At 42.4% G+C, this 15,664-nt stretch overlaps 1 protein-coding gene across 3 annotated transcripts in view; it reads right to left on the reverse strand.

The window, feature by feature from the left end:
• The window catches only part of BRD9 (bromodomain containing 9), a 209,569-nt gene that overhangs the window by 42,694 nt on the left and 151,211 nt on the right, over positions 1-15,664 (reverse strand). For all 3 annotated transcript variants that reach the window (XM_030209763.1, XM_030209774.1, XM_030209755.1), the window contains one exon: positions 10,302-10,376. In XM_030209763.1, coding sequence (XP_030065623.1) covers positions 10,302-10,376 — 75 coding nt within the window. The remainder of the gene's footprint in view (positions 1-10,301; positions 10,377-15,664) is intronic.

Genomic DNA, 15,664 nt, shown 5'->3' on the forward strand with positions numbered 1-15,664 from the left:
TGGGGCCTGCTGCTGTGGCTCTTCTGGGAGGGCCTGTCCTCTGCACATTGCCAAATTATGTAGCATGCAGCAGGCTAGGAATATCTTTGCCACCTTTTGGGGCTGTACAAGAGCTCTCCTCCAGAACGGTCCAGACATCGGAACCTGTTCTTAAGTCATCCGAAGGTGCGCTCGATGATGCCACGTGTGGTCCGATGTCTACTGTTGTAGTTCTCCTCTGACCTTGTTTGTGGGTGCACTATGGGGGTCATGAGCCAACTCCACTGTGGGTAGCCTCTGTCACCTTTGGGGAGAAGGAGGATGAGAAAGATGTGTGTATATTGTTTGGAGTGAGTACCTTGTGGAGGTGGGGGGGGGGGGGGGTCCTGAGTGCGACATTTGTGCAGTCAATGGCACCTATGATCGAGGGGAAGCGAGCTACGGTGTAGAAGTCAGCCATGTTGTTCTGCAGGGCCTGGGGGGGTGGGGGGGTGGGGGGGGGGGGAAGGTGTGGGTAAGGAAGGCATCAAGGAACTGGGTGAGGCAGTTAGAACTGGAAGCCTGGGTGAGACCCGTGTTCACAGATAGGACAGACTGGAAACTCCCAGTGTCCAGAAAAGATAGAGAAGCAGTGATCTTTAGGTTCACAGGGATGGATGGGGTTGTTCCTACGGGTCCTGGGTTGCAGGAGGGATTGGAGCTGGTCACAAAGGTGCTGAATGGCAGCCCTATCAAACCGGTACCTAGTGAGACACTGCAGGTCAGTGAGGTCTGGGAAACTGCTACGGGGCCTGAAAACTCTGGGGCGTCAGTACCTCCTGCGGTACCTCCCCTCTTCCTCCAACATGTAAGCCACCTGTGCATTTAGTGCCTCCACTTCCCCACACCAGTGCTCACCTCTTCCTACCAACTTGGTGAAACACAGCAGCAACAAACAGAAACTGACACTCACTCTCCCACCACCGACAAACAATGCGGTCACACACAGCAGAGCCACACTGCAAGCACTCTCTGACCCACTACAAACTCTCCTGTCACATCCTCTAGCCACTCACTCTCCAAGCAGCAAATAACAGTCTTCAGAAACACGCTATCCGTTATACGTTGGAGGCGCCAATCTCGTAACGCCGCCTATAACAAGCCCCCTGTGGGGACGTCCTTAGATGGGCATCCTTGCACAAAGGACGTCTTTACGGCCCCGTTGCGATTATTGGATTTGGACAACCTTCTCTTGAGTCGCTTTTTAGACACCCTTCTCTTTCGAAAATGAGCCCAATTGGTTTTCTCAATGAGATCTGTTTGTGCGTTTTGAACATTTTAAGTTTACTGCTTCCGTTTCAGGCCACAAAACATGAGAGTTCTTTATTTTATGACTTTTCAAGGTCCCAGAACGCAGTTTATCACAATACAGACACATTTAAATGATATTTATTTATGTTATAAAACTTGCCATACTGCTGTGGCCTAAACAAATAAGCATAAAGGACCTTATTCTATTATGCGTCTAATTTACATTCCTAAAATCTATGAGCATAAATTTATGCTCCTAAATTACGAGCATAATCTATTTTGGAACATAGAGTACGCTCGTAATTTAAGAGTCCTGACTTCTGGTTCTTGGCCACTAACCACTCTAACCACTAGTTTACTGAGAGCAGAACGCTATATAGTGGGTTGATTCCAGCTGTATTTATGTCAATAGGAAAAGGTTTAACAGATTGGCTCAGGATGATCTTAATCACCTTGGAGTACACTGGATCAAGAGGTTTGAGAGATACCAGGGCCACCCAGAAAGGTTAATTTTGAGGCCTAATATAAAGATTTTCATTTTTGAACTAAAGCAAAAGCAGCCCAAGCAGTGTTCTCTACTAATTACAGATGATATAATGATGCATCTGATATGCTTGAGTAGAGGTGATTTAGATTGTACCTCGAGAGTTCATTTGTATTTCAGATGACAAATGTGCATAGACTACAGACTCACACATACTCACCCAGGAAATATAATGTGACAGATAATCAGCTCACACAGCTTCTGGTTACAGACAGACGGTATTCAAGGCTGTCAAGGCTGTCTCTAACTTCACGTGCATTGGGGGGAGGGGGGGGGGGAGGGGGAGGGCAATGTCCGGCATATATAGATTTGTGGCTATTATCTCCACAGTGCACAGACATGTAATATCGGAGCAAAAAGCCAAAGAAAAGAAAGAAAAAAGCCCCAAACAAGTTCCCCTAAAAAATACCAATGCATAGTGCAGCTTTACTCCTGCTCTGCCAAGCCTAGGTGGGGCAGGGCCTGACCAAGATGACCAGGATGTATACAGAATCTGGCACAGAAGCAAAAAGGAATTTTTCCCACTCTCAGTTACTAAGGGAGGGTGAAGGTCTCTGGCTGTGGCAGGGGGATTCACTGACAAATTAGTGCCAATCTGCGCATGTTAGATCACAAAAACAGATGTGAGACCTTGGATACCTAGGGAGAGGGAGGGGTTCAATTCACAGCTATATGGGACCAATTTCCACTGACAAAAATAGGTTTGTACCATTCTGTATCAAAAGGGAATTCCTATAGTCTAAAGGCTATAGCCCTTTATAGGGTGGTTATATAGAAACAGAGAAAAATGAAAGCAGAAAAAGACCATATGGCCTCTGAGAAGTTCTGAGAGAAAAGGACATTTCTGCAGGTAAGTGACATTATTTTATTCTGTGCTTGGTAACTTAAAGATTGTGTTTAAAAGAGGAATTGTAGGATATTGATAAACACAGAATTAAAAAAAAAAAAAAAAGAAGAAGCAAACTTTATTAGCTAGTCGCCATACCCTTTCTCCCATAGTTTTAGAACTTGAATTTTTTGCCACAGCATTAACAGATAGTCTCTAGAAGGCACAGTAGGGCCTAGTTCAGTCTTAGAAAAAAAAAAAAATAAAAAAGAGAGAGTAGCAAGCATTTTTAACTAATTTCCATAGCGTACAACCCTTTCCCCCATAGTTTTAAACTGAAACTTTCTCTAGAGGTAGAAACCTAACAGCCAAGAGTATAAAAAGGATAGTAGCAAGGCTTAAACTGTCCTAAAAAAAGTTATTTTCTGTTCTTGCCTGCTGGAGAGGTAGCACTGCTACTGATTTGAATTAGGTGTTAATTAAGGTGTGAGGAAATAGAATATTTGCAAAGGTTACTAATGGGAATGTGTTTACTGGGCTAGCTTCAAAGGGTTTGTTTGAAACAGTCTCCTTAGCATCCAAACTAGATAGAGAGGAAAGGTTCCACTTAACTTTCTTTCTGAGAAATTCTGAGAGAGGAAAGGTTCCACTTAACTTTCTTTCTGAGAAATTCTGAGAGAAGAGAACATTTCTGTGGGTGACATTATTTTATTCTGTGCTTGGTAACTGAAAGATTGGGTTTAAAAGAGGAATTGTAGGATATTGATAAACACAGCATAAAAAAAAAGGCAACAATCTTTATACGCTAGTCTCCATACCCTTTCCCCCACAGCTTTAAAACTTGAATTTTCTGCCACAGCGTTAACAGAAAGTCTCTAGAAGGCACAGTAGGGCCTAGTTCGGTCCTCATTCCCACCCACCCCTAGCTCAACTCTTCATTTATAGTTAATTGTTCTAATTAGGACAACAAGAGAGGAGTTTTCATTAGAGTTGTAATTACATTTAACTAGTTTCTAAGAAGCAAACACTAAATAAATTAATATTACACCAATCTTAAGGCTCTTTATATTCATCTGATATTCCTAGTAACTTAAGAAGCTTTAATTAAACAACTCTATAATACTAATATACAGACAGCAGTCCAGCAGCAATAGAGGTGCTATCCAGTCTTTTGCACTGAGTGTCACATGTATGATTATCTCCCAGATGGAGAGAGGTCATGTGTGTGCTCGATGCAAAGAGCTCCTAGATCTTAGAGAACGAGTCCATTCTTTTGAGGCTAGAGTAGCAGACTTGGAGGAGCTGAAGGAGACAGAGAGGAACATACAGTAGGCCTATAGGGCTGTTGTAGAGAAGTCCCACATCCAATCTGGCAGACTCTGTGCTGCCTTGGAGGAGGGAGGACATCTACAGGGCCAGCATCACCTTGGTGCTGCTGGAAGTAATCCTGTAGACATGACCAGAACACCAGGGGACACAATATCCTCTTGCACCAAGGAAGGGTTAGGACGGCTGTTGTAGCTGGTGATTCGATTATTAGGCATGTAGATAGCTGGGTGGCTGGTGGACGTGAGGATCGCCTGGTCACTTGCCTACCTGGTGCGAAGGTGGCGGACCTCTCTTGTCAACTATATATGATTTTAGATAGTGCTGGGGAGGAGCTGGATGTCTTGGTACATGTGGGTACCAATGACATAGCAAAATGTGGGAGAGAGGTTCTGGAAGCCAAATTTAGGCTCTTAGGTAGAAAGCTCAAATCCAGAACCTCTAGGGTAGCATTTTTCGAAGTGCTACCCGTTCCACGCGCAGGGCCCAAGAGACAGGCAGAGATCCAGAGTCTCAATGTGTGGATGAGGCGATGATGTAGGGAGGAGGGTTTTAGATTTGGAAGGAACTGGGCAACATTCTGGGGAAGGGGGAGCCTATTCCAGAATGATGGGCTCCACCTTAACCAGGGTGGGACCAGGTTGCTGGCATCAGCATTTAAAAAGAAGATAGAGCAGCTTTTAAACTAGAATGGGGAAAGCAGACAGTTATTCAAAAACGCATGGTTTGGAATAAGGTATCTTTCAAAGATATCACCAAAACAGGGAAGATAGGGTATCCCGATAGCAAGGTTGCAAAAGAGACCATAGTAAATCAGGTGTCCTTAAATAAAAATCAGACAAAAAATTGTAAATTAACACTGTCAACTACTGAGCAAGATGTAAATAGGAACAAACATATGCGAATTCCAGAAGCCTAAGAAATAAGATGGGAGTTAAAATATATTGCCCTAAATGAAAAATTAGATATAATAGGCGTCTCTGAGTCCTGGTGGAAGAAGGATAACTAGTGGGACACTGTCATATCGGGTACAAATTATATCGTAGTGACAGGGTGGAGGAGTACCATTGTATGTTAAGGAGGGCCTTGAATCAAATAATATGATGCCCTTGTATCGCTCCATGGTGCATCCGCACCTTAAGTATTACATTCAGTTCTGGTCGCCGTATCTCAACAAAACATAAAGTGGCATTAGAAAAGATTCAAAGAGCGACCAAAATGATAAAAGGGATGGAACTCCTCCTCTTATGAGGAAAGGCTAAAGAGGTTAGGGCTCTTCAGCTTGGAAAAGTGATGGATGAGAGGAGATACGATTGAGGTCTACAAAATCTTGAGTGGTGTAGAACAAGTCGATTTTTTACTCATTCCAAAAATACAAAGACTGGGGGACAATCAAGGAAGTTGCGTGGAAATGCTTTTAAAAGAAATAGGAGGAAATATTTTTTCACTCAATGATAGTTAAGTTCTGGAACTCTTTGCCAGAGTACGTGGTATCAACGGTTAGTGTACCTAGGTTTAAAAAAGGTTTGGACAAATTCCTGGAGGAAAAGTCCATAGTCTGCTATTGAGACAGACATGGGAAGCAACTGCTTGCCCTATGGGCGATAATTGGTTATAACATTTAATTTTTTCTTCTGATCTTTGGGAATTGTTGTAAGTAGTATATTACCCTTATCCACAGGAAAGAATCCATGTTGGAGCATGTGGTTTAGGTAGGATGTGAGGAAGCGTTGAGGGGCAGATTTTATTAAGTGACTGGGGCATGTGTCTAGTTTGCAATTGGATTTGGTGAATCTATTGATTGCTTGGGTGACTGTGTCCTCCATTACAGAACTGAAATTTGTCCATATACGGTCTACTGGATATTCATCGGTGGTTGAGTCCGGGCAATCAATGAATATTTCATAGAGGAATTAGTTGGTAAGGTGGATCTTAGTTTAATAATTTTTTTGTTGAAGTACATGGCTAGATCATTTGCTGATGGGGTATCTGAATTAGTTGAGATGACCAGTGTAGTATCTAGGAGGTTATGAACAGATTGGAATAACTTGTGTAAATCTTTATAATCTGGATTATGGAGAAATAAATTACGTTGGGTACTAATTTTCTCAGAAAAGAAGGTCTGCCAGTGTCTATGCAGTGGGGGTAGTAGATTCACTTTCTATCATAGACAGAATCAATGTAAGTGATTTCACTATGGCATATAGTGCAGAACTATTTGGGGCTTTACTAATGTGTTTAGAATAATGGTCAAGTTTCACCATTTTAAAGACAAGAAATGATGGGAGTGGATGATATCTGTGCCAATAACATTCTGCATGATGAAGTTGTTTTTTAAGCAGTTGTAAATTTGGGGTACACCAAGGCTTATTAAATGTGTTAGTTAGAACATACTTTCGAAATAAGAGGAACAATGGTATCTATAAGCCTCTTTTAAGGAGGAATTAAATTGTGAGATTTGCTCAGAAATAGGTAGACTGGGAAAAGTAAAGCTTGAAAGATCCAGGTGAAAATTCTAGTGCTTCAGGGGTTAATTTTGACAAGACAAGTGGCTATAGAAAGTAAAGGTTTGGTAGTATTTCTAAAGTTAGTACAAGATGTAGTAAGTAAATAACGATCTATCCAAGGAAGGGGATAAGAATTAAACCTAGCAAAATGCAGATCTAGGTCTGCATAAAAAAATAATATTATCTAGAGTATGTCCTACAGTATGTGTGTGTGGTAGATGAGTGGGGAGGGTAAGATTAAGATCGGAAATAAGTGTACTGAAATCTGTTGAGAAAAGAGATTTAAGATCATCAATATGAATATTAAAGTCGCCTAGAATAATCAGATTAGAATTTTGTAGACAGTGATCAATAACAGTATTCTGAAGAAGTTGGAATGAATATAGTGAGGGAGGCGGAGGATGATAAAGAAGAAGAAAATTAAGCAGTGAGGAACCCATAATATAAAAAGATAATAATTCCAGGAGGGGAGAAGTATCTGGGAAACCCACTCTCTCATTTGATTTCACTGTACACACCAAATGGATCTTTTAGATTACTGGACTCTTTTTGGCTGGTACTTCCACCAACTGCTAGGGTGTACCCTGAATGCACATGGCGTGTTGTGTATTTATTTCTGGCACCTGCTCTTTGGAATGCCTTTCCTTCTGGTGTCCGAGGACAGTTTTCTTTTAAACAATTTAAGGTGGTTCAAAAAATATATATATTTTTTGAGTTGGCCTCTTTTTACCTGAGTGCATGATGTTGGTACTCGATCGCATTGCTTGTTAGTTTTTTTTTTTTGTTTTTTAAGTGTGTATGTTTGCTTTCCTATACATTACATAAGTACATAAGTAGTGCCATACTGGGAAAGACCAAAGGTCCATCTAGCCCAGCATCCTGTCACCGACAGTGGCCAATCCAGGTCAAGGGCACCTGGCACGCTCCCCAAACGTAAAAACATTCCAGACAAGTTATACCTAAAAATGCGGAATTTTTCCAAGTCCATTTAATAGCGGTCTATGGACTTGTCCTTTAGGAATCTATCTAACCCCTTTTTAAACTCCGTCAAGCTAACCGCCCGTACCACGTTCTCCGGCAACGAATTCCAGAGTCTAATTACACGTTGGGTGAAGAAAAATTTTCTCCGATTCGTTTTAAATTTACCACACTGTAGCTTCAACTCATGCCCTCTAGTCCTAGTATTTTTGGATAGCGTGAACAGTCGCTTCACATCCACCCGATCCATTCCACTCATTATTTTATACACTTCTATCATATCTCCCCTCAGCCGTCTCTTCTCCAAGCTGAAAAGCCCTAGCCTTCTCAGCCTCTCTTCATAGGAAAGTCGTCCCATCCCCACTATCATTTTCGTCGCCCTTCGCTGTACCTTTTCCAATTCTACTATATCTTTTTTGAGATACGGAGACCAGTACTGAACACAATACTCCAGGTGCGGTCGCACCATGGAGCGATACAACGGCATTATAACATCCGCACACCTGGACTCCATACCCTTCCTAATAACACCCAACATTCTATTCGCTTTCCTAGCCGCAGCAGCACACTGAGCAGAAGGTTTCAGCGTATCATCGACGACGACACCCAGATCCCTTTCTTGATCCGTAACTCCTAACGCGGAACCTTGCAAGACGTAGCTATAATTCGGGTTCCTCTTACCCACATGCATCACTTTGCACTTGTCAACATTGAACTTCATCTGCCACTTGCATGCCCATTCTCCCAGTCTCGCAAGGTGATGCTGGCCCTGTAGATGTCCTCCCTCCTCCAAGGCAGCACAGAGTCTGCCAGATTGGATGTGGGACTTCTCTACAACAGCCCTATAGGCCTACTGTATGTTCCTCTCTGTCTCCTTCAGCTCCTCCAAGTCTGCTACTCTAGCCTCAAAAGAATGGACTCGTTCTCTAAGATCTAGGAGCTCTTTGCATCGAGCACACACATGACCTCTCTCCATCTGGGAGATAATCATACATGTGACACTCAGTGCAAAAGACTGGATAGCACCTCTATTGCTGCTGGACTGCTGTCTGTATATTAGTATTATAGAGTTGTTTAATTAAAGCTTCTTAAGTTACTAGGAATATCAGATGAATATAAAGAGCCTTAAGATTGGTGTAATATTAATTTATTTAGTGTTTGCTTCTTAGAAACTAGTTAAATGTAATTACAACTCTAATGAAAACTCCTCTCTTGTTGTCCTAATTAGAACAATTAACTATAAATGAAGAGTTGAGCTAGGGGTGGGTGGGAATGAGGACCGAACTAGGCCCTACTGTGCCTTCTAGAGACTTTCTGTTAACGCTGTGGCAGAAAATTCAAGTTTTAAAGCTGTGGGGGAAAGGGTATGGAGACTAGCGTATAAAGATTGTTGCCTTTTTTTTTATGCTGTGTTTATCAATATCCTACAATTCCTCTTTTAAACCCAATCTTTCAGTTACCAAGCACAGAATAAAATAATGTCACCCATTTTTGGCGTTCTTTCTTCTTTAACATTCTGATTGTAAATCACTTCGACCTTTATTTAATAAAGATGGTATATGGACAGTTATTGGACTAATGCTCTAAATGAACAATATATACAAGTACAACAGGTGCTAGAAAAAGCAAAGGAAGTCCAGAAAAGGTATGCTCATATAAGATGATGAGAGATCCCTCCAATTGCAGTAGGAGAGTCTGAAACCCATTATAAAGTCTGAGTAAAAGTTCATTGGATCTTTCGTGATCCAAGAATGCACAAACCCGATGACCTTTTATGTGCAAATTTCTGCATCCAACCAGTGTTCCATGCATCACTTCCAAAATTGCAAGGCTTTGTTCTGTGAGTCTGACGTCAAAACAGAAGGACTAGGAAGCCTTTTGCGAGGAGGACCTCGGCTGGCAGGGGGTTGGGGTCCCCCGCCAGCAAAGGTAGGCGGGTTGGCGGCGGGAGGGGGGGGGGGGTTGAGCTGGTCATCGGGGAGGGGGGGTCAACAATGGCTGGCGGGCAGTGTTGGTGGCAATGGGGGAGGGGTGGCAATGGTGGGGGGGGGGGGCGGCAGTGCCGGGGGGGGGGGGGCTAAAATGTGCCCCCTCACCTCGGGCTCTGGACCACCCTCCTGCCGAAGTCTGGCTATGCCCCTGGTTTATAATAATACATACTTTAAACCAGTGGTTCCCAAACCTGATCCTGGAGGCACCCCATCCAGTCAGGTTTTCAGGATATCCACAATGAATATTCAATAGAGGTTTGCATGCAGTGGAGGCAGTGCATGCAAATATCACTCATGAATATTCATTGTGGATATCCCAAAAACCTGACTGGCTGAGGTGACTCCAGGACCAGGTTTTGGAACCGCTGCTTTAAACATAAAACTTGTATGTAACTAGTACTGCTGAATATAAGAATAATTTGATACGTTTAGACATTTCGAATTATTCCCTTGACATCCCAGTCAATATTGGGCTCTTAGCATCCACAGTAATAACTTTCTGATGAAGACTTGCTGTTCAAAAGCATATGAACACTGAAATAACACAGTTTTTGCTTAATATGTTTGAAATGATCACCAAGTACACCTTGGATAAGAAAAACAGAAAAAAAAGAAAAGCAGTGACAATGACACTGAAGCATCTATATTCACTCTTTTATTATGTCTGAACTTCAATAGTTTAATACTATAACTTACCTTTTTTTGCAAGTACATCAGAGACTGCTAGCAAATGACAGCATGGCATGAATGCATGCTAAGTAAAACCAAAGACACTGAAGGATATGCTCTGCAATCTCTATCTATAACAACTGACAGCAGGTACTATAGGCAGTGTTACTTGAAAAAGGGAGTAATCTTACCATTAAACGTTTAGAGGAGGTGTCAGGGCAAATAGGATGCAATCTGGGTTCTTCCTTTATAAAAACAGGTAGAACCTAAACAGTAAATAAGAAATCAGATTTAAGTACTACATTCAAACAAACATACATCTATAATGTGGAACTGCTGCTTTATTCTATTAGCCAGTTCATGCTTAAATAAACAAAAGTGAACAATTTAGTGTGTGAAAAAAGGTTTACTGCAAAACACTTAGAACTGTTTTGCGGTAATCTCCCGTTTGAGACACTGTGCGTTATTTTTTAAAATATATTTTTGTGTGGGCGTGTGCCATGGGCTGGGAATGGGTGTGTAAGTGTTATCCAGCTACCATATTTGCATAAGCATGTGCTAACTAGATAAAGCAGACTTAACGTGGGATTGCTTTTTAAATGGGCGGTTATAAATGCTTCTGCATTAACTTTTTGTAAGTCCCGTGTGCAAAGGAAAAATTAGAATGGGAGCTAAAAAAGTAAGATTAAAAAGCTATAAATACTGATCCGTTAAATCTGGGCTTAGATCAGTTTACTAAAAGAGCCCTTTAATCAAGCAATGCAGTTTAAGCCCATTTTGACCTGCATCAGGCCACAAAATGTTGTAGTGTGTTGACAGCGGTTTACAGAAAAACAAATAGAACAGGGTAGGCAACCTCGGTCCTCGAGAGCTGTAACCCAGTCGAGTTTTCAGGATTTCCCTAATGAATATGCAAGAAATGGGCTGGGATTCTCAATTCAGTCCTCGGGACTGTATTATTGTAAACCATGCCAGTCTGCTTTTCAAGATATCCCCAAAGAATATGCATATAATACTAATCGAGTAAACTTTCCAAACTGAGCATACAATTTTATCAATTACATCTAATGCCAGTCAAAAAAACTACACAATTCGTTAACCTTACTATAACATTCTTTTTTTACTGAAATTTATATACAAACCACTATCATACGGAAATACTTCCTGTTATTGCTACCTAGGTACAAATAAATCTATCTAAACCCATTATAAATCAATCATACAACCATTCATACTTCAATGGAGCACTTAACACTGCTATATTCACTTTCTAAGCAACTAAAGATACAGAAAACGCTATAACGTTCCTTCTCAAACAGATATCCTAAATTAGTTCGCATGACCACAGCACTTATTCAGCAAAGCAATGCTTCTTTAGTTAAAAGTCCAGCATTTGTAATTCACAAGTCTTATCTTCAAATAGTGTCAGCTTGTAAACTCCTTAAGTCCCTGCTGGCTGCTTGGCTGAGAACATATTTCCATATGATAGTGGTTTGTATATAAATTTCAGTAAAGTTAACGAATTGTGTAGTTTTTTTTGACTGGCATTAGATGTAATTTATTCAAAGAATATGGATGAAATCAATTTGCATGCACTGCCCCCATTTCACACAGATCTCATGCATATTCACTGTGGATATCCTGAAAACCTGATTGGCTGGAGAACCCCTGCGCTAAAGGAATTGTGCAGAAAGTTTGTAAATTCTGCACACCGTTTTTGAAAATTTGCAAAATTCTGCATTTTTAAAATTTATTACTAGTAGAACCATGCCCGTTTCCGCAACAATGAAACGGGCCCTAGGAAGGCTGTCATGTAAGCTTTTTTTTTTTTTTCTCTCCCCTCCCCTCCGTGTCCAGCAATTCTTCCCTCCCCTCCAAGTCCAGCGAGACTCCTCTTCCCTGCCCACCCATCCGTACTGTCCTCCCATCCCATCTATGTCCATCAATTCTCCTCTGCCCTGCCCTTCCCTTCCTCCCCTCGATGTCCCGCGATTCTCTCCCCCCCCTCGATTTGTACCTGAACGTTCTCTGGCTGGCTGGCGCTGGCTTCCGTTCCATTCGTAACATCCCTCCTGACGACCGCTCGCCTCCAGCGTTCCCTTCCCTTTCACTGTTCTGCCCTCTGACGTCATTACGTCTGAAGCGAGGGCGGGACAGTGAGGGGGAACGGAACGCTGGAGGCTGGCTGATGTCAGGAGATGTTACGAACCCAGGCAGCCAGACATGGAATGTTGGAAGTGCAAATTATTATATAGGATTCTTTTGTGTAGAATTCCATCATCACAAAGGTCTGGTCCTCCCTCCTGCCAGGTCTGACACCTCCCAACATTTTTTCCTGTTCAGGCTAGATCCTTCCCCCCCCCCCCAACACCAGCAATTTAATTCCCCAGCTTAGCTAGAAATCATCCGAGGCTTGATTTCTCTCTCCTTGCAGGTTTAACGTCCAAAGAACCCCCTCACCCTTCTAGTACACGCTCCCTATACAGCTCTCTCTCCATCTCAAATCTCCTCCTTGCAATCACATATCCATAGTGCGCTTTCAAACCCTGCCTGGAATTCACACAATCATAGCCCTCACTCTATCATAGCACTATCTCAGGCCTCCAGAACCTTGCTGTGGAACTCCGTCATGTCTCTCTTCCCCCCTCCCCCCCCACCCACCCAAGGCATAGTCCCTAACTAGGCACACTCATCCCACTCTTCCCCTCAACATTATGCCAAATTTGATCTCTCCCTCCAATCCAAGGCACACATCTATTCACAACTTCTACTCTTCCCCCACTGACACAATCTTTGCGACATGACAGGAGTGTAGGAAAATAGATTAAGAACACTTACATCAATTCTATAAAGGCACACATAAATTTGAGGCAATCAGATGCGCATGTGTCTGGCAAATAGGCATTCAATTTCTATGCGGCAAAAATGACAGAATAGTGTAAATGTGTGTTCCTCATCAACAGAGCACTCAAATGTCTGTGATAGTACATAAATGAATTAAAAATTGCAGTCTAATGCAGGTCACACAGGGCAAGATTAACTGGTGGGCCTTAGATAAACGAGCGCACTGATGTGCACTCTAGGCAAAGCTTCACCCTTATACCGCCTCCCCTCAACTCTCAGGTCTTTAAGCCTGAAAGCTCCCCAGGACTGATATTGAAAGTCAACACTTGTGATCATCTCACAATATAACCAATTTAAACGCTAGTAAAAGCTGGTGAAGCAGTAAGGAAAGAAAAGATGCAAATGGAAGAAAAAAAGCTAATATGGTAAAATAGGGGGAGAAGACATTCTTAGATACGTCAGTAACAGGAGGAAGTGGAAAACAGGAATTGTGAGATTCAAGTGCAGAGGGGAGGAATACACAGAAGCTGACAGGGATAAAGTAGAATTGCTTAACAAATATTTCTGTTTCATATTCACAGATGAAAGGTTGGGAGCAGGACAGCAGAAGACAAACACAAATAGGGATGGCAGAGGCAGTGGCCAAAAAAAAAAGAAAACAGGATGCTAGGAATTATTAGGAAAGGGATGGTAAATAAGACCAAGAATATTAGAATACCTCTGTATCACTCAATGGTGCAATCTCACCTTGACTACTGTGTTCAGTTCTGGTCATCGTATCTCAAAAAAATATATAATAGAATTAGAAAAGGTTCAAAGAGCAACCAAAATGATAAAGGGGACGGAACGCCTCACATATGAGGAAAGGCTAAAGAGGTTAGGGCTGAGGCAGCAGAGGGGAGATATGATTGAGGTCTACAAAATCCTGAGTGGTGCAGAATGAGTAGAAGTGAATCAATTTTTTTACTCTTTTAAAACGTAAAAAGACTAGGGGACACCCAATGAAGTTACATGGAAATACTTTTAAAACAAATAGGAGGAAATATTTTTCACTCATCGAATAGTTAAGTTCTGGAACTTGTTGCCAGAGAATGTGTTAACAGCAGTAAGAGTATCTGGGTTAAAAAAAAAAATGTTTGGACATGTTCTTGGAGGAAAAGACCATACTCTGCTATTGAGATAGCCATGGGGAAGCCACTGCTTGCCCTAGGACTGGTAGCATGGAATGTTGCTACTACAGTACAGTCTTGATTATCCAACCTTCACTAATCCAACCATCCAGCATATCTGACAGACCCCTCCCCCCCCCCCCAGCTAGGAGGAGTGGCCTAGTGGTTAGGGTGGTGGACTTTGGTCCTGGGGAACTGAGTTCGATTCCCGGCACAGGCAGCTCCTTATGACTCTGGGCAAGTCACTTAACCCTCCATTGCCCCATGTAAGCCGCATTGAGCCTGCCATGAGTGGGAAAGTGTGGGGTACAAAATGTAACAAAAATAAATGATGCCGTTGCTGTTAAGTGTGCATGGGTATGTGACCAAGATGGGGTGTGCTGTAGTGCTCTAGAGTTTGATTTACTTTTAATAGGTTTCCCAAACTCTCTTTCAAAGCCAAAAAGGAAAGGGAAGATCAGAGGATTACCCTCCTTATTCCCTGAGACTCTGGTTCTTCAGCAAGCTGTGATGAACACACACATGAGACCAGCACCACTGGACGTATCTGAGTCGGGAAGGAGAGGAGTCCCGGCTTGGAAGGCGAAGTCTCGCTTTGCCTGAATAGTCCTTTACAAGTTAAGGGAACGATTTGCATGCCGGGAGATGCAGCAGCCAGAGCGCTGGATGTCAGGGGACTCTGTAGCAGCCCTGGACCGGCAGGATCCTGGCACTGCTGCACACCTTGGTGAGAGTTCCCCTGGAGAAGCAGGTCCCTCTGCAGCTCCAGAAGCATCTGCATTAAGCTTGCCTGGAGATGTTTTACCTGGTACAGCCTTATAGTTCAAGGTTGCTAAACATAGTCTATTTGCCACAAGCTTTAAATCCCCGTGACTGGTAGCCTAAACTCACCCTTTATCCTCTGGAACCTTCCAGTTATTGCTCAGTTTCCAAACTCTGATTTCTTTCGGCCGACTCATAGTACTGAAACTCTTATAACATATCTACTCTGTGAACTAGATAACAGCCAAATTACTATTCTTACATCTCTTGATCTTTCTTCAGCTTTCAATTTACATCGTAACATAGTAGATGACAGCAGATAAAGACCTGTACAGTCAAACCTGTCTGCCCAACAAGATAAACTCATAGCATAATGTATCATACGTATATTTGGTCTTGATTTGTCCTTGCCATTTTCAGGGCATAGACTGTAGAAGTCTGCCCATCACTGGCCTTGTTTAACAGTTACTGAAGCTGAATCTGTCCAGCCACGATTACAGCAAACACTATAGAAGTCTGCCCAGCACTGGCTTCACTTCCCAATTGCTGGTGTTGCCGTCTAATCACTGCTCAGCTTATTTGGTTCTATGCTTTCTATACAGGATTCCATTGTATTTATTCCACGCATTTTTGAATTCCACTACCGTTTTCATCTCTACCACCTCCCGAAGGACATTCCAGGTGTCTACCACCCTCTCCATGAAAAAAGTACTTCCTCACATTATTCCTGAGTTGGCCCACCCGCAACCTCAATTCAAGTGTACAGGGTTTCGTACATC

This window comes from Microcaecilia unicolor, chromosome 1, assembly GCF_901765095.1.
Source record: "Microcaecilia unicolor chromosome 1, aMicUni1.1, whole genome shotgun sequence".
Lineage (NCBI taxonomy): Eukaryota > Metazoa > Chordata > Amphibia > Gymnophiona > Siphonopidae > Microcaecilia > Microcaecilia unicolor.